The sequence below is a fragment of the Cololabis saira genome, chromosome 12 (genome assembly GCF_033807715.1).
Source record: "Cololabis saira isolate AMF1-May2022 chromosome 12, fColSai1.1, whole genome shotgun sequence".
NCBI lineage: Eukaryota > Metazoa > Chordata > Actinopteri > Beloniformes > Belonidae > Cololabis > Cololabis saira.
In genome coordinates this window covers 14,254,559-14,279,453 of record NC_084598.1, presented here as the reverse complement: position 1 = coordinate 14,279,453, position 24,895 = coordinate 14,254,559, and the positions used below count along the sequence as shown (strand labels likewise).

General features: G+C 41.8%; 1 protein-coding gene across 1 annotated transcript; it reads left to right on the top strand.

Moving 5' to 3' along the window:
• The first annotated feature begins 14,066 nt into the window (after nucleotides 1–14,066).
• On the top strand, nucleotides 14,067–24,558 carry LOC133456316 (polymeric immunoglobulin receptor). Its single transcript, XM_061734790.1, has 8 exons — nucleotides 14,067–14,139; nucleotides 15,490–15,792; nucleotides 18,843–19,178; nucleotides 20,758–20,871; nucleotides 21,182–21,256; nucleotides 21,657–21,749; nucleotides 23,876–23,916; nucleotides 24,001–24,558. Exons 1-8 carry the CDS (start codon nucleotides 14,100–14,102, stop codon nucleotides 24,013–24,015), a joined length of 1,017 nt encoding a protein of 338 aa, XP_061590774.1. The 5' UTR covers nucleotides 14,067–14,099; the 3' UTR covers nucleotides 24,016–24,558.
• Nucleotides 24,559–24,895: the final 337 nt, after the last annotated feature.

Here is a 24,895-nt window from a genome sequence, read left to right as displayed (position 1 = left end):
AACAGGCAGAGAAACAAACACCAAACATTTCAGGTCTGTAAAACTGAATCAAGACTAGGCTACTGCAATTATCTGTCCCCCAAAAATGTGGGGTGAGCAGTAGGTGAGTGAGCAGGTGTGTATGTCTGTAACTGTGTGTGTGCAAAGTGAAAACAAATTTTTTTCTTAACTGCAACAATAGTGGATAAAGGAGGGCTCAACCACGCCACCCGAGAGACCAGAAGCCGACAAGGAAGAAACCCGAACCCAGGCCACCAGCAGCCACATGGAGGACCAAAAGAGGGCGGGAGGAAACCCCCCGCCAGAAAGCCCCACCCCTTCCCAGCAGGCGACAGAGAGAAGCCCCGGGCAGAGCCATCATGACCAGCCGGGAGGCAGCCAGGAAACCCATGGTGATGGACCAGCCACCCGGCATAGGCAGATCGCGTGGCCAAGAGGTCCACACCCTCCAGGCCCACAAACCCCACCCGGCAAGAGGCCAGCCTGCCCGGAGAGACGGGGCCACCTCGACCGTCGACGCCGGTGGGCCGGCACCCGCCCCAACGAAAGCAGGAACCCCAGAGCGCGCCCAGCTGCAAGGGAAGCGGAGATGGGCACGGAGCCACCTAGACACACCCAACAGCAAAGAGCCCCAAACCCAGGTTAGACAACGAACACCCACCCATCCATCCATTTTTTTTATACCCGCCCTATCCACTGCAGCGGCATGGGGGTCCACCGGAGCCTTTCCGAGCTGAATACAGCGACCACCGCAGAACACCCACCCACACAGACACCAACATACACTCACTAACAAAGACATGGACAATCATTCTCTCACCACTCCCATTTCCCCCCTGGAGGCCCGGCACAGCCCAGCAGACCCCCCCAGGCAGCAAGGTGAGCCCATACCCGGGTCCGGCCATCAGTCTCTCTCATGGTCCCCCCGCCCCAGGCCGAATGCGGGAAACATGGGTGGAAGACCTCACTCCCGCCCCTGGTGATGAGTGTGTGTGGGTGCGACTAATGCAGTTAAAACAGGGAGGGGGAGGTCAGGGCACCACATTTGACAGTGCCCCAACCCCTGAAAAGACCCTATGTGCAAGTGTCCTTGTTAAGTGTATATCTGTTGAGTGTAGAGATGTCTAAGATGTTATTAAAAACTGAGGAGCAGGCAGTCCCGGGGTATGCCACGTCCCGGTCCACCATGCCCAGCCATGGCGACACAACTCCTCCAGGAGTGGGCCCCCGCCTCTGCCAGTGACCCCAGTGTGGAGCAGGAGATTGTACAACAGTCCTCCATTCACTGGCCAGATGGTTGATGCTTGGTTCCTGCTGGCTTCTCGGGTCTGTTCATTCTGTTTGTTACTGTAGCTCTCCCAACCAATTTTATTCTATTTCAGCTTAGTCACGGCAAAATCCCTTATATTTAATGACACCTTGATGCATGGGAGCTGAATTGGAGGGAGCCCACGAAAATATGACAATTTAACTGAGTTTACTTAACCTTAGAACGTATGACTCTCACTAGGGTGCAGAGAGGCCTGGTTAGCTGATCCAATAGCTACATTGTCATAATAAATACTCCCATGCATGTAGCTTTACCACACTACAGTCCTGATAACACCACACTTAAATAAACATTTATGACTGCAGATACGTTCAACAGGAATACGTGTTTATTTACACAAAGAAAAAAACATCGGGCATCACCCATCATCCTTTAATTCAACCTGGTGACCCTTGAGCTCAATGATAAAAAAAATAAAAATGAATATCCCGGGGTTTTGTAAGTCAGTTATGGTACCATATCGTTGGTGCGCTTGTTAAGTTGGAGCTCGTATCCTTGTGAAAGTGTTTCCCAGTACTCACGGATAACCACAGTCCCCCAAACCCTCACTCAGAAGAGTAGGTGGAAAACCCTGATGAAGAACCCAAACTCCACCGTCACATCCCCATGCATGCGGCGCAGCTGCACAGTGTGGATCCTATTTTTTTATCCTGGTTTTTTTCCCATTTTATCACCCAGTGCTCCTACCTAACAGTCCTGGGCATTGCCATCCTCTGCCAACTCCGGGAGGGCCCAGCACTGAGCTCAGGTCTCCTCCTTAACCTGAGGAGTGAGCAGGCCGCATCTTTTCACCAGACAGGGTGGGGTTTCTCCGGCCGGACGTAGCACGTGGAAGGATAGTGTTATTCTGGCCGGATCCTCCCCACCCCATCTGGCGCCCCGGTTGGCCAGAGGGGGCATGTATAGCCCAGGACTGTTGCATGTTTTTGTGAGGATAGCTCCCATTAGCTACCCAGGGGAACACGGGGAGAACATGCAAACTCCACACAGAAAGATCCCTTCGATTGAAGTCATGGGGGAACTACAGTAGCACGCACTTCAGCGCCCACAGCGTCCCCGGCGGGAATCGAACCCTGGACCTTCTTGCTGTGAGACGGCTGCACTACCTGCTGCGCCACCGACATCGACAGCGTGGATCCTGAGCGCCCTCTACAGCAACAGCAGCTCAGCAGCAGGCAGGCGTGCAGGGTGTAGACACACTAAACATAGATTTTACAACGCTAATAAACTCACTGTTCGTCCTCATACCTTTCCATATTGTTACCTGACCAAGAATGCTCATACTCACTCAGGAAACTCGGCGCACAATATTTCTTCCTCACACACACACGCGGTATCCTCCCAGTTAGCCAAGGCGCGGCTAACGTTAGCTCTACAAGGACGATAATGGCGTCTCGGACATGCGGTTCAATCTCCCGGCTCTATCAACTCGGAACTTGCTCACGTACTCAATGGGTAGCAATAACACTCAAAACAGACCCTCCAGCTTAAGATGTCAATAACCCAGTTATTTTAAATGGTCTCTTTAAACCTCCAAATACTCTTAATTGTCGTCTTCTCTTTTCCTCGTCTCATCACCGTCTCCAGTCTCCAGTCTCCTTCTCGTCTTTTTTCTAGCCCCGCCCCCTTCGAATCCGGTAGGTAAATTACACCCATCTCTGACAGGCACAGATTGGCTAAACACCATATTGATACCTGGCTAATCAAATGACAAACCCGAAACATCATGAGACATTCACAGACCATGGAAAACATGGAACATTTCACCACCTTACCCAAGTGAAAAGGTACTTATTTTTCTCTTCATTAGTTTACACTTGGTTCACCATGGGACTAATTTAAACAGCCGTATCTCACCATATACTGAATATCTGTAAACTCAAACATCATAAACAACATCACATAATTTATAGCAGGGCGCTACACTCTCCCCCCACCAAAAATAGTCATGATCTCATGACATGCATAACATAAACCCACATATCCTTTCCATGAAACGGGATACACTATCCCTTAACCTATCCATTTATAGAAAGTACTTATGTGTCTCTTATAAGGAGATATTTGTTTATTTGTTTATTTGATTGGATCCCCATTAGCAGCTGCACAGCAGCTACTAATCTTCCTGGGGTCCACCCGTAAGTTCACATAGAGTAATAAAAAAGTTCAACTGAAATACAAATTATAGTGATAAGGAAAAACTTACACTAATGATGACAGCAACCATTGCAGCAATAATTAAAACTATGATAACAATTAAGTAAAATTACAAAACAAAAAAACAGAAACAACAAGAAAAAAATACTACCCAATAATAAATAAATAAAATGAAACAGAAATAATTATCTCATAGATCAACTTAAGGAATAAAACAAAATAAAACAGTAACAACAATCTTAATCATCATCATCTGTGAGTGTGTATGTGTATGTGTTTCTGCCCGTGCCCTCGTCGTGTGCCTTCTACCTATGGGCTATCAGATGACATTTCAGTAGCCTCTTGAAACCCAGTTTTGTTTTTTATTTGGTGATGGTTTCTGGCAGTGCATTCCATGATGACCTGGCTCGATACAACACAGTACTTTGAATAGCGTCCTTTTTTGCTTTAGGCAGTTGGTAACAACCTCTTGTGGCATGTCTTGTTTTATAAGTATGTGTGTCAGAACATAATGTAAGTTGATTATATAGACAGATGGGATGTTTTGACAATCTAATTTTCATTAAGAACACAAGGAGTGACATTGTCAGCCTCTCCGTGACTTTTGTCCAGGAGAGCTTGACATGCATCTCATTAACATTAGACCTTAATGTACATTTGAGAGCAAGCCGAGCTGCTCTATTTTGAGCCAGCTGCAGCTTTCCCAGGTCCCTCATATTTGCACCAGACCATATCACTGAGCAGTAGTCGAGGTTTGACAAGACAAGTGTCTCAATTACCTTTTTGGTCAGTTGTGGAGTTAAATACACTGAGCATCTTCTTATGATTGATATGTTCTTCCCCATCTTAGCAACCACTGCATCTGTATGTAGATATGGATAACTCAATTTCCTTGTCATCGACCTTAACTAAAGAGACAGTATGAGACGTAACTGGCACAGATGTTGGGCTCCCTAGCAAGTCATAGGTTAGTCTTATGGGGGCCCTCTTTTGTCTCTGAGATCATCGCGCCCCGTCTGGGCTCTCTGTTATGTCTGGTCTCGCAACCGTTCCCTCTACCATTGGTGTCTCAGGGGGTTGATCTACCATGAGATCAGCTGCACTGTCTGTGGTCCCAAAAGCTGTTTCTAAGGCCTTAAGGTACTCACCGGCAGTGGCGTTTGGGTTAGTGGCTCTCAGACCCCGAACAATGTCTGCTGCCGGCCCTTTAAGACTCTCAGCTATTCTTTGCTTCTTGACAACATCAGAACACTGCCACTCATCCAACATGTGTGTAGTCTGTTCCGCCCAAGCATCATATTCCTCTTCTCCATGTGGAACTGGTTTCATGCCTGAAAACAAGCGAAGTTTGCGAACGCCTTGCCCGTCCACAGGCGGGGCTTGACATTTTTCAACAAGTGAGGATATGGCATTCACAAGCTTTGTGTTTAAGTTCGGAGCAGTGGGTGGAGCAGGGCTAGGGCTTAAAAAGCCTGCAACGTCATCTAAAGTCATCCCCTCACTGGCTAGGAACAACACCAGTTTTGACTGAAAACCCTCTTTGTTAACAGGTACGTGGACACGTTTAGCGTCATGTATACTAATTACCCACACGTCTGATTGGTCTCCCACTATTAACTGTTCAGGTATGTCAGATGTAGTCAAGTCATTTGTAGTTTCAACTAAGACTGACTGTTTGTTGGTGTGTACTAAACGCCGTCCCCGTACTTTAGAGTGACCAAATATTTTAGCCAGAGTGCGAAATACGAGGGGGTTCGGCGGGGTCGGACCCCCCCGATCAACCCTTGAGCCCCCCTGAAGGACTCAAAAGCCAAATTTAGGGGGGGTCTCAATGTTGTCAAAAAAATAAATAAATTAGGCTATATAATATAATATGATAATTTGATTGTCACTAATGGTCAATTAAATATGTTTAAGAAATCGCCATATCAAGTATTCACAATTCAAAACTTTTATTGGTTTAACACAAGTCCTGCACTGCACCCTTTATGTATGCAAATTAGCCATGTGCGCCAGCACAGCGCATTGACTAGGCCGGCTAGTTGAGATGCCACAATAACATGGCTAAGCGGAAGCTAACTCAGAGTGTGTCACTTGCACACTTTGGGTTCACATCAAAAAAGGTGTCAGGCCACATACAAACTACAAACAAAAGAGTTTTACAAATACCTACAGGTCAGACATTATGTACATACAAAAATGAATACTCTCAGTCTTCCAGATGACTTTCATTTACTAGAAAAGACACTCTTAGATAGTCTTAAACAAGGTCACTTTGTCTCAAAATGTTATTCCAAGCTGCAACACTTCACTATAGGCAGACTGTCATTCTTACAGAAATCATGGGAGACTCAGTTGAAAACAACAATAGACAGTGATGCATGGGAGGAAATTTTACTCTTACCCTCAAAAATCTCAATATGCAACAGACTCAGAGAAATGCAGTATAAAATTCTACAGAATATCTATATATCTCCATATATATACAGTAAATATACAGCAGGGGCCTCTCCAAACTGTCAAAAATGTAAAACTAGATTAGGAACAAGAATGCACTATCTTTGGGAATGTGAGAAGATTCAAAGTTTCTGGGGGACTGTATGTGTCGAGGTTAGCGGGATAATACAACAACAATTACAGCCAAACCCACTACTATGTCTACTGGGAAGTGTCCCTAAATCAATATCACGGCATAAAAACACTTTACAGTTCTTGCTTATGTTGGGTCGAAAGGCTATTATGACTAAGTGGGTGGGAGAAGAACCTCCCTCAACACAGTTATGGAAGTTGATAGCCGACTATATTTCACTGGAAAGAGTGAGATTTGGAATTAGAGGTCAGAGGAGCCTTTTTGGAGCAGAATTTGGGAAAGTGTTGGAGTACCTGGGAACTGCCTAAAATATTGGACTCACTGAGGACCTTGGGAATCTTTACTTTGTATGTATTCTGGATCTGCTACATATTTTAATTTTAAATGTATTTGTATATATACTGCACTGGACATGTATAATTTTGAAAATGTATAATAAAAAGAATGTTCAAAAAAAGAAAAAAGGTGTCAGTGTCAGCCAGGGATGAGGAGAGAGACGATGTCACCACAGAGGGTCCCGTTCCTCTCCCACCCTCTGTTGAAGAAAGTGAAGTCGAGGCCGAGGGCAGATGCTACTGCGCCGCCCGCTGCTAGCAGTGACTTGCTGTAACTTAAGGTAAGAGGCCAGCCTGCTTAATATGGCCTGAACCCACCTGAGAGCTAATGTTTTTCTTAAATTATTGTTTTTATTATTTTGCGTTATGGCCTGTTATGAGTGTGATTTGTTAATGTGTAAGCTGCGTGAATCCACCGGTTGAGAGCCATCATGTTTTTTTTTTTTTAATTTTGCATGATCACCTGTTATGAGTGGAAATTGTGAATGTGTTCACACAGCTGTGTTAAAAAATAATTTCCTGGATGGTTACACAACGTTAAATAATCAGTCATCATTGTGCAAGCTGAGGATCTGTTTAAGTGCACTGATTGCACGTCTCCGATTGTTGTTTTTACTGTTATTTGAATGCACAATTCATTTTCATTGTATTTTTTTTTTATTTATCTAAAAAAATACATTAGCCTATTTTATTTGTTTATTCGTTTCTGCAATGCACTGGTCGTGTGCCAGTGTCCTATACCTGGCATTTATTCATTAAGTGCACTGTGCACCAGTGTGGTGCCAATTAATGTATTTTATTTATTTTAATTATCAGATTTAATTTGTAAATAACATTCTGCATCGTAATGCACAATTTTGCCTCCTGTTTGTAAAACAACGTGCATCTAAAATGGTTAAAAGTGTGCCTGTATTTGTCATAGGCTATAGTAGGCTGATTGTATTGGTTTATTGCATAGGGCCACACTGTTTAAAAAAAAAAAAAACAGTTAGGGACCCCCCCGAATATGGATGGGTATTTCGCACACTGATTTTAGCTTCATCAAGTACCTTGTAAATGGCCTCATCAGTAACATCCTGAGAAACCTCACTAAGCACAAGTGATTTCTTAACATAAATACCATGGTCGTCACACCATTTGACTATTTGTTCTGACTCCATTTTGTTTTCAGCATAACAAAGACCAGTCACAACAAACAAAACAAAACAAAAAAAACCCACTTCAAAAATCCGAAACAATGTAAAATCCCGGACGAGCCCCCACGTGTAGCCCTCCCAACCAATTCTATTCTATTTCAGCTTAGTCACGGCAAAATCCCTTATACTTAGTGACACCTTGATGCATGGGAGCTGAATTGGAGGGAGCCCACGAAAATATGACAGTTTAACTGAGTTTACTTAACCTTAGAATGTATGACTCTCACTAGGGTGCAGAGAGGCCTGGTTAGCTGATCCAATAGCTACATTGTCATAATAAATACTCCCATGCATGTAGCTTTACCACACTACAGTCCTGATAACACCACACTTAAATAAACATTTATGACTGCAGATACGTTCAACAGGAATACGTGTTTATTTACACAAAGAAAAAAACATCGGGCATCACCCCTTTAATTCAACCTGGTGACCCTTGAGCTCATTGATAAAAAAAAACATTAAATGAATTCCCCCGGGGTTTTGTAAGTCAGTTATGGTACCATATCGTTGGCGCGCTTGTTTAGTTGGAGCTCGTATCCTTGTGAAAGTGTTTCCCAGTACTCACGGACAACCACAGTCCCCCAAACCCTCACTCAGAAGAGTAGGTGGAAAACCCTGATGAAGAACCCGAACTCCACCGTCACGTCCCCATGCAGCAGCGCAGCAGCGGTCCTCCTGGCGACAGCGTGGATCCTGAGGGCCCTCTACAGCAACAGCAGCTCAGCAGCAGGCAGGCGTGCAGGGTGTAGACACACTAAACATAGATTTTACAACGCTAATAAACTCAATGTTCGTCCTCATACCTTTCCATATTGTTACCTGACCAAGAATGCTCATACTCACTCAGGAAACTCGGAGCACAATATTTCTTCCTCACACACACACGCGGTATCCTCCCAGTTAGCCAAGGCGCGGCTAACGTTAGCTCTACAAGGACGATAATGGCGTCTCGGACATGCGGTTCAATCTCCCGGCTCTATCAACTCGGAACTTGCTCACGTACTCAATGGGTAGCAATAACACTCAAAACAGACCCTCCGGCTTAAGATATCAATAACCCAGTAATTTTAAACGGTCTCATTAAACCTCCAAATACTCTTAATTGTCGTCTTCTCTTTTCCTCGTCTCATCACCGTCACCAGTCTCCAGTCTACTTCTCGTCTTTTTTTCTAGCCCCGCCCCCTTCGAATCCGGTAGGTAGATTCCCCCATCTCTGACAGGCACAGATTGGCTAAACACCAGATTGATACCTGGCTAATCAAATGACATACCCAGGGCTGCACATAAGTGGGCCGCCAGAGCGCATGCGCCGTCAAAATCCACAGTGCGCTGTCAATCTTGTCCTGGGGCTCATATTATTGGTTGTGGCCAGACCAGAATACTAATATTAAAAAATCTATTGCGAGAGCTTTTCCCCAGAACTGCCACTCAAAGTTGGTACTGGCCAATCACAGCGCGTCCTTACTCCCCCTCCATGCTCGTTGGGCAGGAAGAGAGGTAAGGATCAGCTTTACTGAACAAACCCCGACACGTCTCGTCAAAATGTCCAAGAAGCAAGCGCCATTAAGTAATTATTTTGGCGTTCCACCACCACCAACTACAAAGAGACGCCAAACTGAACCACTACCCGAATCGAACAGAAAACATGTGTTCGCCGAGAAGTGGCTGCATGATGTTAGGCGGCGACGCGCATCGTACGTTCGCGTTCCCGCGTATCCTACCCCATAAGCTTTGCGTTGGTGCAATGCGGAACCATAAATCAGCCAGTGTCCGTCACTGGGACGCTGCTCTCTGATTATGGCTCACAATTTATGAAAACCCCAAATAAAAAATAAATTAGAGAATATTTTATGAAATCAATAAACAATTCCATCATCAAAATTATGACAAATAAAGGTTCAACATATCTTGCTTTGCATGTAATAAGACTAATATATTAGTTTCACCTTTTAAGTTGAATTATTGAAATAGATTAACTTTTACACCATATTCTAGTTGAATTATTAAAATAAATTAACTTTTACACCATATTCTAGTTGAATTATTGAAATAAATTAACTTTTACACCATATTTTAGTTGAATTATTGAAATAAGTTAACTTTTACACCAAATTCTAGTTGATTTATTGAAAATAAGTTAACTTTTACACCATATTCTAGTTGAATTATTGAAATAAGTTAACTTTTACACCATATTCTTCACCTGTAGCAATATTCTACACCTTGGCTGATGTGGACATACATAGCATAGGAGGCTATTTCAGCTGCTATATGGGTGGCTGTCTGTACAGTCATGCAAGTTCAACGCTATTAAAGAACACGTTTTTCATATAAAATAAACACATTTTTATGCAGTTTAGAAGTTTTAGGGCTTTTTTTTGGCTCCTGCGCTGCTGAAATCGGGGCGTCCTTTATTTCTATTTCTGAAAGTTGGCAACCCTAGGTGCAAAATATGCCGTGAGCATCCCAATCCGGCCGATAAAAACTAACTTTTATACTGACTCTACAGACTAACACGCACCATAATTTGTTAATTCATCTTTATAAGTGAATAAATATCGTTTTGCCTATAACTTATTCCTGCATCCCTCTCTTATCGATCCGGCGAGACGGGTCACCGCGTTTTTGGAGGCCCAAGTCACATATCCAGGGGCTCCTCTGAGCACCAGACCAAAATAATTATGTGTTGCCCTGTGCATAACATAAACCCAACCCACATATACTTTCCATGAAACGGGATACACTATCCCTCCACAGGTGTCAAACTGAATCCAAGAAGGGGCGGTGTCCTGCATGTTTTAGATGTTTCACTGCTTTAATACACCTGATTCTAATTAATCATCGTCACCAGCTTGTCATCAAAGTCTGGATAGTTCTGTTGATGACGCAGTCACTTGTATCATGGTGCAATAAAGCAGGGAAACATCTAAAACCTGCAGGGACACCGGCCCTCGAGGACTGGAGTCCGACACCCCTTATCCACTTATAGAAAGTACTTCTGTGTCTCTTATAAGGAGATATGGATAACTCAATTTCCTTGTCATCGACCTTAACTAAAGAGACAGTATGAGACGTAACTGGCACAGATGTTGGGCTCCCTAGCAAGTCATAGGTTAGTCTTATGGGGGCCCTCTTTTGTTTCTGAGGTCGTCGCGCCCCGTCTGTTATGTCTGGTCTTGCAACCGTTCCCTCTACCATTGGTGTCTCAGTGGGTTGATCTACCATGAGATCAGCTGCACTGTCTGTGGTCCCAAAAGCTGTTTCTAAGGCCTTAAGGTACTCACCCCGAACAATGTCTGCTGCCGGCCCTTTAAGACTCTCAGCTATTCTTTGCTTCTTGACAACATCAGAACACTGCCACTCATCCAACATGTGTGTAGTCTGTTCCGCCCAAGCATCATATTCCTCTTCTCCATGTGGAACTGGTTTCATGCCTGAAAACAAGCGAAGTTTGCGATAGCCTTGCCCGTCCACAGGCGGGGCTTGACATTTTTCAACAAGTGAGGATATGGCATTCACAAGCTCTGTGTTTAAGTTCGGAGCAGTGGGTGGAGCAGGGCTAGGGCTTAACAAGCCTGCAACGTCATCTAAAGTCATCCCCTCACTGGCTAGGAACGACACCAGTTTTGACTGAAAACCCTCTTTGTTAACAGGTACGTCGACACGTTTAGCGTCATGTATACTAATTACCCAAACGTCTGATTGGTCTCCCACTATTAACTGTTCAGGTATGTCAGATGTAGTCAAGTCATTTGTAGTTTCAACCTAAACGGTCTCATTAAACCTCCAAATACTCTTAATTGTCGTCTTCTGTTTTCCTCGTCTCATCACCGTCACCAGTCTCCAGTCTCCTTCTCGTCTTTTTTTCTAGCCCCGCCCCCTTCGAATCCGGTAGGTAGATTATAGAGTACTATAGAGAGTACTCTCTTTAGTACTCTAGTAGATTACACCCATCTCTGACAGGCACAGATTGGCTAAACACCAGATTGATACCTGGCTAATCAAATGACAAACCCGAAACATCATGAGACATTCACAGACCATGGAAAACATGGAACATTTCACTACCTTACCGATGTGAAAAGGTACTTATTTTTCTCTCCATTAGTTTACACTTGGTTCACCATGGGACTAATTTAAACAGCCGTATCTCATCATATACTGAATATCTGTAAACTCAAACATCATAAACAACATCACATCATTTATAGCAGGGCGCTACATTACATAGCGGTGTGGAGTACAAGGAAAAAGAGGCTTTAAAACTGCTCTTGATAAACTTATAGCTGACGTCACAGAGGGTTTGTTCAGTCAGTAAGAACTCTTTGTCATAACTGTTCTGTGTCAGGGCAAAAACTGCATCTTCACAAGTACGCTGGATATTCCCAGATGTGTCCCATTTAATCAAGGACAGCTCTAGTGGACATTTTAGTAGACTTCAGATGACAAATTATCCAAGTGCATTTCACATCAACGAGCAGAAGTAATGGTGGAGGAGAAGGGGCGAATTAAAAAGTTGTGACTTTGCTTTTGTGTAACAAAAAGCTGTTTTTAAGATGTTTTCAATTCAAATTCAGAAATATTTTTATTAATCCCTGAAGGGAATAAATCATTTTCAGTAGGCCAGAGCTGCTGCAGCAAGCAGACACAATGAGCAGCGCTGTTCTACAACATGCAAGAAAACAACCCAGAGTTGGGGTTTATTTATCAAGATGGAGCTGGTTTGACATGTTCTGAGGTTGTTTTTTTTTTTATCTTTGCCTTCGCTAATTTGAGTTGTGTTTATTTTGTGCTTGGTTAAATTTACGAGTTTTAAGATGAGTTGGCCTGCTAGCTGAGCTGTGATGTCATCATGTACACTTCAGTTCCAGCTGTAGAAAGACCAAATTTTGTCATCCTCCGAACTTCATTCTTGCAAGTACAAACTACCAAGTACACAAGCTTGTGATTGAGAAATGGTTTGTTTCTTTGTTTGGTTTTGTTGGACTTCTCAGTCCATCCCTCCTCACTGTTCACACTTGTGTCTCGTCAGAATCTGAGTATTTTAATGTTGTGCCTTTCCCCATTTCCCTGCCAGTTCATCCATGCTGCTACCCTGTCTTGTTCTTGTGACTCCTTGTTGTGTTCATAAGTGCTCTTCATCTAAAATAAAGGATTTTTGTGTGTTGCACCCTTCTCCAGAGCTGCATTTTTTTCCTCTCCAAACCTCATAACAGGCATTTGTTGGAAATTATCAAAATGTAGTTTTCAGGATTTTGATATCACAGTAGTTTTAAAACATGACAACATTTTTTGCCAAATATGCTTATGGAAGTCCAGCAATCATGAAGACTGATATCTCTGTAAGGAGGGTTTTACTTGCTCCACGTCGGAACACCATTTACTGTACACTCAGCATTTACGTTCTGCTTTTCAACATCTGCCACAATATTTCATCATCCCAGCACATATAGTTTCTCTACAGTATCACGGCCGAACCATTACAGAAAACTGAAGGCTACACTCTGATGCGATCTGATCAGAGGTGTCAAAAGTATTCACATTCATTACTCAGGTAGAAGTATAGATACTAGAGTTTAAAAATACTCCTGTAGAAGTTCAAGTATCAACTCAAGTTTTTTACTCAAGTAAAAGTAAAAAAGTATGGGTTTCAAAACTACTTAAAGTATAAAATTAAAAGTAATGTAAGGGGGAAAAAAGGCCATTAAGGACAAAAGCCATTGAAAATGAATGCGTCTTAGTATAATGCAAACATATTAAAGAACCATATATGTGTACTATTGAGCATTAACATGTGTTTCAGAGAGCAGGAGATATGATGACTAGTTGCCTATAAGTATTATACTTGTGCAAAAAGTCAAACTTCAGAGGCATGTTATCATTTATCCTAACCTTTATTGGAATGTACATCCAAGTTTAGTTGCAGGAATCTGAGGGCAAAGGATGTAAGAACAAAACTGGATAAGAACATCTGTGCCACAACCACAACCAAATTCACTCTATCCGGACGGCGCAATTTAAATGGATAGTTTTTTTTTAAAGGCCGAAATGAAATAGAGTAACGAGGCTGTTTTTAAAATGTAAGGAGTAAAAAGTACAGATAATTGCGTGAAAATGTAAGGAGTAAAAGTAAAAAGTCATCTAAAAAATAATTATTCCAGTGAAGTATAGATAACCAAAATTTCTACTTAAGTAAGGTAACAAAGTATTTGTACTTCGTTACTTGACACCTCTGGATCTGATGCGATCTTAATACTGTAGATCCAGATGTGATACAGCAGCAGCTCATCTGGAGCTCCAAACACAACGTTTATGTTAAAGAGGCCAGTAAATGTCCATGCTGTCGAGCCCACATTGCATCATGAAATGCTTCAAAGTGAAAGCAGTGCGTTTACTGGCCGGTGTAATTGATACATGAGGCATTTATAAATGTGGTTTCATCAGCCAGACAGACAGACAGAAGGGCGTGAAACACCACAAGGCTCAGGATGAACGCCTTCCATCTTCTCTTCTTCTGCTTCATATCAGGTCAAGACCCAACAAATGCTTGTTTTTCTTCCTTATATTCACTTCATTTATGTTGATGCTAAAATTGCTTTTAAATGTTGCTCTCTAGATGCCATCCACAACCGCTGCATTTCTTATTTTATTGCTTTAAACACAAATGATTTAACTTGGAATATAGTAAATTATTATAGTTAAGTATTATTGTGATTGATTTTGTTATCATCGTCTTGGTTCATTCAACTTTATTATGAGTAAACTTTAACTGTCTCCAAAAATGCATTTTTTTCAGTGTATGCTCATATAAATCCAGTTTTTGTTCACGTAAACTGTGGAGGATTTTTAATTTTTCAGTAAAACTGGTTTGTAGACAAAGAAAGAAACTCACTCGTGCTTTTATTTTCTTTGAAAAGGCTGCCTTTTCCTTTTATTATCAGTCATCAACCTCAGATTGTGCTTATTTACAACATTGTTGCTGAAAATATCATCATACATGATATGGTTTCTCACAATTGATCAATTAATATCAAATTAATTTTCCTTCGAGATAAATACATTTTTTTTACATTTTATTCAAATTTGAAAAAAACAACCTTTTTTAAGTCATCAAACATGTTTTCATGTCGGCGTTTAATCCTGAATGTATCATGAGTGAATATGAAAACAAAAACTCTTCAGAGCATAAAATCTCGTGATATTTTATTATTTAGAGCCTTTGTGGAGCAGTGTGGACAATCTTAGTCAGAATAAGTTTCCAGAGTTAGAACAACCCCAGGTCTGCTGTTAAATGACTACAGTCATCAATTAGGGACTAAAAAAACAAACAGAAATTGGTAAACTAAGTGAGCGTATGTGTTTTCAGCAACATGGCTATTGGTGTTATCAGTTTTTGGTTAATTAACTTATATAAAAACTGCGACCACCGAATGCTAAAATTATTTTCCATTTTGTTTCAAAAACATATTTTACGCTTGGTCCCTAAAAAAGGTTTACGCTCCTAACCATCTACTAACAGATCTAGGGTTGTTTGTGACTCCAGGAAGTTCCTTAGAAAGGCTTTTCAAAACCCCCGGAGTGTAGCAATACTACGTCTGACCACACTTAGGTGTTAAAACTGATGGAAGCCTGGAACCTTTACTTTAAAATGAAATCTAGATGCTGATTTAGTTTATACTTTTTATAGTTTTATAGTTTACTTGAACTTTGTATGTACATGTACTTGACTTTATCTTTGTCCAAATTTCTACATACTATACATCGTAAAGTAGCTTGAACTCTTCATGGATGTCACATACGGTAAATGAATGTATCTTCTATTTTTCATCAAGAGACATGATCCTAGCTGTACGTTTCTCTTTGCTTTGATAATTTCAGGAACCTTGTCTTCCAACCTCTTCACAAAGCAGGAAGGAGAAAGTCTCTCCTTTGGCTGTTCGTTTCATCCGCCTGAAGGCAGGAGATTTTTAACAAAGAGAGAAACCAGGGATGAAAACATCCTCGTGGAAACCGAAGACAGCCAAGCCCAGAGTGGCAGATACAGCATCGACTACGACGACGATATCTTTTACGTGACCATTTCACAGCTGCACAAGTCCGACTCTGGGCGCTACAGGTGCGGCGTGGGCAACTCGTCCTCACCAGATTTGCAGCAGGAGTTCCAGCTCCAAGTCACAGATGGTGAGGTTCTGTTGGGTCATGGAACGTTTCGCCCACATTTTCATAATTTCTTTGAGTTTAATTCAGTGGACTGATATAGATTCAGTTCACCACTAAACTAATCTCAACACACTTCATGCAAAAAGAAAACAAGTTTAATACAATAAAATTAAGAACAGACCATTTCAGTCTAATTATATTTTAGTTCAGTCAAATAGTTTGAAAGTCTGTTATACTCTAATTAATTACAGTTAAGTCCCAAATTTCAACTTCATATAATGCCTCATAAATATCAGCGGAACTCGGGAACCAAATTGGATTTTGACTTGTGCATCATCTGCACAGCAATACTGCTTAATGTTATACTCTCTAACAATCATACTTTATAACAGGTGGAAAAAGATTGGCCCTAGTACAGAACCTGGTGGAACACCATGATTGACTTTGGTGTATGAGGAAGACTCCCAATTCACATGAACAAAGTGGAATCAGATAAATGTGACTTAAACCAAGCTAATGCTGTTGCTTTATTCTAAATGCACATCTGCATAAACATCTCTGTAATAGAATATTGTGAGACACCTAACAATAAAAAAGGCTGTTATTCCATTAAAAAAATGTCATACTCCAAGAACAGACAAACACTGATTAGATTAATTTAACTGCCAACATTCAAATTTCTGGGCTGAAGCCAACCCACTGGTCAGAAAAGTTGCAGTTCCTCGACTGACCACTAGGTGCCGGCTCCTGACGTGAGCTTTAAATAATTTTTTTGTAGCATGTCAGGTTAAAACATATAAAGCAATAAATGTATGCGAGTAATCCTTGCAAGGCGCTGAGGCTCAGTTCAAAATGACCCAGAGTGAAGTCCCTCAAAGGCCTTGCATAACCCATAGCACCATGCAAGAGTTAAAGTTATAGTATGCAATGTTTGAGAGCTAGCAAGATTTGAAAGTGGCACCTCCTCTAAGCCCCGCCCCCTCCTCCCCCTCCCAGCTTTAATCCTGTAAAAACTAACCAATCCGTTTCATTCGGTCCGAATGAAACGGATTGGTCCAGGGACCAGAGGCTTGGCAGGGGGGGAAAGAACCAATCAGATGCCTTCATGCCGCCCACGCCCCCCACCCCCTGTCCCATGCGTGCACTCGCTTCCAGCCCCCCGTGTCCACTTCCCACGGGTCCTCCACAGCTCACAGTGTCCCAGTGTAACCCCCCTCCCTCCCCTCTGCCACGGACCCCCAGTATGTAGTTATTTCCAGAGCGGCTCGGTTCCGCTGTGTGTGAGAGCGGGGAGCAGAGCGTCGGTCCGGGCTGCTGCTGCAGGACTCTCCGCCCAGCAGAGGAGGTGCCACTTTCAAATCTTGCTAGCTCTCCAAAATCAGGGATAATACCTTTAAGGGCGTGGTTTTGATTGCCACGCAGCATAGCCAATGGCCAGCTGTCATCACGTTTGCTACTTAGCACTGAGCACTGTATTGACTTCTGAACTGTTAGTAAAAACCTGACAAAGCATAATCATTCATATTTTAAAGAAAACACGTTTTCTTTAGGATGAATTGGGATTGCTGGTATAAGCTGAGTCAGCCAAGCTAAAATGGCTAACTGTGACTGACATAGTGGATGAGTTGCCGCTGGTTTCTTAGGCTTGTTCATGCCAAACATTCATTACTCCTGTGCAGTACGATGAAAAGGAGGCTCCAAAAACACGCTTCAGAAAACCTATGGATGATGTCACGGAGGGTTTGTCCAGTTCTTCCCATACAGTCTGGACAACCCAACCCAACCCAGGTCGTCTTGTGATGACCTGGGTTGGGTCAGAATTAAGTCATTTGAATTTATTATAAGAATAATAATAAGAATAAGCTGTTTTAAGTGACGTTCCACATGGGGAAAAAAAACAACTACAGTGTAGCTATTGAAGCCATCTACACCTGTGTTTTTTTCATGCATTATTTATTTATTAATTGTATCCCTCAAATCTTTTTTTTTTGTTCCTTACATGGGAGTTTTACAAATGCTTTGTCTTATTATTGCATTTTTGCACAATGGTTAGGTTTTTTTGCTTTCATTTGCATGAATCAAAATCTTAAATTCAAACACAAAACCTGGTCCCAAAAGGATCTGGAGGACTAAGTTCATGACAACAATCTGTTTGCAGATCTAAATACTTTAACAATATATGCACATCATATTACATCTAATTTGTAAAATGTATTTACAATTACCAATAATAAGAACCTTAAAATGTACCTGGAGACTATCTGTAAGTGACTGCAAAAATTAGGACATTTTCTTTTCTTCCAGTTAACCCTGCATGTCGGTATTCAAGCCCATCATGTATGAGTTTAATCTGTTTGGGGAAAAAAGTAGCAGCTCAACCTCACCGAGATAACGTTGCTCCTGTTTTCTGCATCTGAAGTAGCCGCTCTCTGTCTGGTTGGTTGATTTCGATCTTCAGATGTGTCAAAACGGAAGTCAAAACCATTATGGACGGATTATTTTTACTGTCCCCAAGTGGGCAAAAAGAAAACCATAAACTAGATAAGTTTTATAATTATTTCATAATTATTTTTATAAATACCAAGGGACCCCACCCCCTCCCCCCAGGGGGATCAGATAAATAAGGCCCAAGACCATTAAGGCATTTAAAAATCAATAAAAGCGAAATCAATTAAAATTAAATCTTGAAACGCACAGGGAGCCAATGCAGCAATTTAAAATCTGGTGTAACATGTTCCCACCCTCTGGTCCTCGTCAGCACACGTGCAGCTGAATTCTATAGTAGTTGTAAACTTGAAATGCTGTTTTTAGGAAGACAAGCCCAATCCAGAATGAAAAAACGGTGCTTTTGCTCCATGTCACAGTCTTCTTTTATTTCTTTTTTATTAAAAGTACTTCATGTCACTTATCCGGCTCTTAGACTGCCGATTTAAAAGAACACAAAAGCTGTACATATACTATACAAACGTGCATGTTGCCTTGACTCATCTGGGAAAACTGTCAATCACCGCAGTTTCGCTGGGAGTATATCCATCAGGAATGACTGATGTCCTCTCTTCATCTTTTTACAGTGATGTGTGATGGGAGCCCTGCTCTCGCCAGCCCTGGGGTCACTGTTTGTAGTGCAGCTGAAGGGGCAAGTATCCGAGTTACCTGTGCCCTTCCTTTGGCTGACCTCTACAAATTGTTCCTCTGTAAAGATGAGTGCAAGATACGGGATGTTCTAGTGGAAACCAGCACCTCAGGAGCGCAAAGAGGCAGGTTCAAGATCGACTACAAGAGGAACGGAGTGTTTCATGTGATCATCGCGAATCTGACCACCTCTGACTCAGGACTGTATAGGTGTGGAGTCGACGTCATCTCTACTCCAAACCTATGCCAGACGGTTGAGATCAAAGTTGCAAATGGTGAGTTTATACTGTATTTAACCGTGATCCACTTTATGGCTGGATTTCTGGAGAATTTCACAAAAACGTCCTCACTGCCTCCCATGTGTATCCTCCTACTGTCCTGTTGCTTACTGAAATGTAAACCTTCATTCTAGACCAGGGGTCGGCAACCCAAAATGTTGAAAGAGCCATATTGGACCAAAAACACAAAAAACAAATATGTCTGGAGCCGCAAAAAATGAAAAGTCTTGTATAAGCTTTGGAATGAAGGCAAATGGCGAAAGGCGAAATGTCGAGAAAAAAGTCGAAATGTTGAGAAAAAAGTCGAAATGTCGAGAAAAAAGTCGAAATGTCGAGGAAATAGTCAAAATGTCGAGATTAATGTTGAAGTACAATCTCGAGAAAAAAGTCGAAATGTTGAGAAAAAAGTCGAAATGTCGAGATTAATGTTGAAGTAGAATTTCGAGAAAAAAGTCGAAATGTCGAGAAAAAAGTCGAAATTTCGAGAAAAAAGTCGAAATGTCGAGATTAAAAAGGAAAGGAATAAGGAAGAAAAAAAGAGAAAAAAGGAAAAAAGAAAAAAAAGAAGAAAAAAAAGGAAAAAAAAGAGAAAAAAAGAAGAAAAAAAGGGAAAAAAAAGGTCAAACATTTTTTTAAAAAAAAGCTCCAGGGAGCCGCGGGTTGCCGACCCCTGTTCTAGACTGAATCCTTGATCGCTCAGCTATTCCATTTTTTTATCACTAGACATCACCCAGTTCCAGAAAGTTCTCACTTGAGCTCTAGGTCTGCATCTAGGCGTCTGTCAGATGGAGCAGGTCTGAAACACCTCCCATTGGAGATGTTCAGCAGCCATCCTGACAGGATGTCCAAATCACCTCAAAGGGCTCAGCTCTGTTTTCTGTGACAGCCCAGGAAAGGATTCCTTCTCTGGTCCAGCTGTTAATTTCCCCCTCAAATATTTTTCATCTAGTGAACAAGCCCAACATACTTTGTCTTGAGGACCTCTAAAAGTTCAATTAAGTTCCTTCATTGAGCGTGACATGTTCCTGTTGGTGATTTTCATTCAAAGCTTGATTCCCAGAGTCCTACATTGATGGCTGTCTTGTTGTAATGTTCAGCCATTTCACCAAAGGAGCCTCGAATCTCATTCAGACCATCGGCTTGTCATGTACCTGTTCAACCAGAACATCCCTGACAACCCGGAGGCAAATTCAAGATCGTGGCTTCGGTTTAGCCTTTTCAGGTTGATATCCACTTTAAATGCCACCATTCTGACGGCTGGGCTATCCCCTGACAAACACCATCATGTTTATTATTTGATGTCATACGTATGGAGGTAAATGTTCTGCGGTTGTTCTGGTTCCCTTACTCTGCTCAAAAACTTGTATGTTTTTGTTGGATCGCTGTCTACAGTGACTGAGGAGTGACCTTACGTCTGCTCACAGTCAGCTGGGATCATCTCCATCTTTCTGTGGCCCTCTGCAGTTTAAATTATATGTAATGGATGGATGGATGGATGGATGGATGGATGGATGGATGGATGGATGGGCTTTATTCATACGTATTCATGTTGTATTATTTTCTCTTACTTGTCCAGCATCATCTGAACCAACCTCCCCTCCCTTGGATGTGGATTTACACAAACCCAGTGTGCAGAGCTGCACACCCTCCACTGCTTTCCCTGCAATCACCAGCCAGTCTGCAGATAAAGGTACATTCAATCATGTATACAGTCATTTAATCTCATCATTCATGGAGAACTTTGACTAAAATATCTACATATACAATACAATAACTTGTATCGGAGTCAAATGCTGAAAGGATGGCATCCCTTCATCCGGTGGGTAAAAAAAAAATGACCATCAAAAATACTCTTCAGACCTGTGGGTGACATCACAGAGGTTTTCCCCAGTTTTTTTTATGTTGTCTATAATTAGAAAACAGTGATTTTTCTCTGTTTAGATAGTCATGTTTCTGAATGCCTGTGCATAATTATCTGTTTGTGTGTATCATTTTCACAGGTCCAAAAATTTCCCCCACGATCACAGACCTGTTTGAGCAGCATCAGCAAGACATCGAAGACGCTACATTTAAAGGTTGACCCACTTTTTCTGCTTCAATGATTCTTAGACTGGCGCGCTCATGTAGGAGGTGTTCCAATCAAACACAAGCCTCTACAGCTTAAGATGGCTTTTTTAAAGTTTTTACTTCAAATCAGATTAAAAAATACTTTATTAATCCCTCTTATTCTAAGTAATTATTGCAGTTGATTGCAGTAGATGATTTCAGTCTCTTCAGAGATCCCCTGTAGAGGTTTGTTTCTGCGGGCAGGAAGAATCTCCTGCAGCGGTCTATGTGTTGAAGCTCCACATGTTGCTTTTATATCGTGGTTTGTGTTTTTATTGAAGGCAACAGATTCAGTCACATTATTCTGGACGAGCGGAGGTCTGTCCGTGTTTGGAGCAGATATTTAAAGTGTCTGTGTCTGTCTTCCAGGTTACACTCTCCCTCTGCTCTGTCTGATGGGGCTGGCACTGCTAGTGGTTGTGCTGGCGCTGCTAATCTACTACAAGAGGAGAAACAGAAACGGTGTGTATCCTTGTCATGGATGTATTATAAAACTGGATGGGACGTCAAAAATGGCCGCCCATTCATTTCAATGCATTCTGCTCAGCCAGCGCATAAGCCGAAAAAATCTCTGACTTCCGGGTTTACTTCCGCATACAGCGGCCCATAGAGCATGCGCAGTTGAGTCACCTCCCATGATGCTCTGGGGCCTCCCATCATGCCCCGGGGCAATGACGCGAGTATTAATATAATATGTATTAATATAATATCTTAATTAATGTATATTATTACATGTATAGTATTACATATATTATTAATGTATTAATATAATATAATTACATAATATATATTAATATAATCCATCCGTGGAATGCACGGACACGGCTGTGACGTCAGCCGTGACGTCACGCCCAGAAAGAGACTTTTCTTTGACTTTTCTGGCCGTTATAAAACATTTTTGACAGATATAAAGTCCATGACTTAAAAATATAGAATACAAAGATTAGTAATAGCCGGTGATTACAGCTGGAGGTGTCCTGTGAACAGTTTTAGAGGCTTCTCTTTTACTATTGCGGTCTATGGGAAAAAAGCTTTCTGGGTCCCATGGGATTTTTGGTTGCAGTACCGCGGCTGGCCACTGGAAAAAATCGGCGCGCCTTCTGAGTGGGAGACCTGGGGGCTGATCCTTGTCCATCTGCGATGGGTCCAGTTTGTCAACCAGGAAGTGACGCTTAAAAACCGTTAACGTTAACTGGAGGCCTGTGGGCCACATCCGGACCGCCAGAGCTCTCCGTCCAGGCACCAAAATATGACTCAAACTCAGGAATAAACTAGTGAAAAAGAAAAAACATGTTTTTTATTTTTTTTATTTTATCAAATGGAACAAACACCCACTGACAGGTTGTTTGTGCCATAGCCTGCCTTCAATCACTGCTCTTGTTTAACATTTCTTTTATTCTTTAAGGATCTTATTTTAATTATAGTTGTTTTTCCCAAACGTTCCTGCCAGGAACATGGTAACTGCATGCCTAAAAGTAAAGCAGCCTGTAGTCCAAGAAATGCATACAAATAAAGTTAAACCGAATCATACTGTATGTTTGATTAACGGGAGAAGTTACATTCCCATTAAGCTTTGACAGCTGTCCTGCTTATTGGCAGCAGTCCTCCAAAGACCGGTGTCACCGTAGGTTCCATACGCTTTTATAGAGTTCATTTTCAGCTACACATGTTTGTTGCTCTAAACATGGTGAGCACGTACACGGTTAGTGTCTTCAGTCTGTCATAGTCTTGGTCAAGCCAGCCAAAAGCCGCTCAAGTTTTCAGCACCACGGAGAGCAGCCTTGACGTCATCAGTGGTCTGGATGTGAGTTTGCTTTGAGAAGCCGCCTCGCCCAGCAGCATCACCTTCGTCTCCACCAGGGATGATGGTGAACGGGTCACACAGGAATCCAATCCAATCCCCGGAAATGGAAAAGTTCACAAATCTGAAGCCCCAACAAATCTGGCCGGGCACTTTCCCCTAAGCTGTCTGATAAATGTCTTCATGTTTTTCGTGTCCTTGCTCTCACCCACTGACTTAGGATCCATGCCAGCAGCTACTCTTTGAAATATTTGCCTTCAAAATATCTGACAACAATGCACATTTGGAAAGATCGCAGGCATTTTCTAATAGTTGGCACGATAAATACATATCGGTCCATTCTTCACTGAAACTCTGGTTTTCCGCATCCACTTTCCGCTTCAGCATAAGACTTTTCGAAAGCGTCATTTTTCATACTTGAAAGATATTCAGGACTCCTTTCTCCTGGCACTGTTCTCCACAAGCAACAACAGTCCATGTGACAGTGACGCTTGGAACAAGAAGAGGCTTTGCAGCTAAAAAGCCACTTCATACGTTGTTTTTTTGTGAAGCCTAAAATTTTGCTACTGCCCCCTAGTGACTCACTGCCCTGCAGTTAATGTGAGTCTATTAATGCTGACAAAGGCTGTAAATAACATACATTTTGGGAGGAAAACTAATAAAACAAATAACATATTACGTATGATACAACATTAAATGTTTTTTATTTTGCAAGAGTGTCTGGCTCTCCCCTGAACAAATGTAGTTGATGCTTCTCTGCTTATAAACATCTGTTTCTGCTCTACAGGACTGGACGTTAAAACATCCACCAGAGGTGAAAACATGGAGGTAATCTCTCAGTCACTGTTCCCGGTTACATTTGCATTAGAAGAAACTTAAAGTCACCTGTTGATTTTTTTTTTTTTTTTGCAGTTGGAAACGTACTGAGCACTCCTTTCCAGAAATATCAGGGTCAGAATCGTCTTGGTAACAGGAGGCAGAAACGCCAGCAGGCTACAGGATCCCACAATTGCTTCCTGTTGCAGCGTTGATGTTTGTCACATTACCTCAAGTTTAGCTTATTATACCTGCCACAAGCTTTAAAAAAACATGAGACCCAGTTTCTTTTTTCTTAAATGTGCTTTTCATTGCTCATTCTTTGTCATATCTGACAATTACTGTAAAGCACAATTGTTTCCATTGATCTGTATTTACTTCTTTATTGTTTGTGATTTATGACAGTTCTCTCCTTCTCGCCCTGGAGGATGCAATTTTCATGATCTCTCAGAGAGAATGTCATTTTGTTTTTTTTACATTATTTCACAGAGTGGGGCTGTTTATTACTACTGGAGTTCATCTCTCTGTGATCATCTCTTTACGTAATCAATGATGTGATCAACACATTTTCTTACCCATTTTATTTCCTTTTAAAATTAAACAATTTCCAGTCTTTTTTTTGTTACATTAATAAACATTTTTCAAGAATCAAAATTGAGTTCAGTTGAAATTATTTTAGAAAATATATTTTTTTTTTTCATTTTAAACGTTTGCCAACAGTTACTTCTACATTCAGCCAAATGAAAAGCTTTTGATTTCCACATTACTTTAGTATTTTTTTTAGCTCAGATGCCACTTTTGGTTGTTTTTTATTTATTTATCTGGTGTGTCCTCCAGTGGAGGCCAGCTGGCTGGTGTTTGTGTCTTCAGCCGTTCCGAATCTCTGCTGGACGGCTGAAGCCTCTACCGCCACCTCGTGTCACAAAATATGTACTGCAGCAGCAACCTTTGAGTATTTACTTCAAGTACGAAACTTCCAAAACGGAAGCAA

Coding starts and splice junctions, on each gene's coding strand:
- LOC133456316 (XM_061734790.1), top strand. CDS start 14,100: ATGAACGCCTTCCATCTTCTCTTCTTCTGCTTCATATCAG. Junction 14,140..15,489: donor CTTCTTCTGCTTCATATCAG/GTCAAGACCCAA, acceptor TGATAATTTCAG/GAACCTTGTCTTCCAACCTC. Junction 21,750..23,875: donor CAAGAGGAGAAACAGAAACG/GTGTGTATCCTT, acceptor TCTGCTCTACAG/GACTGGACGTTAAAACATCC.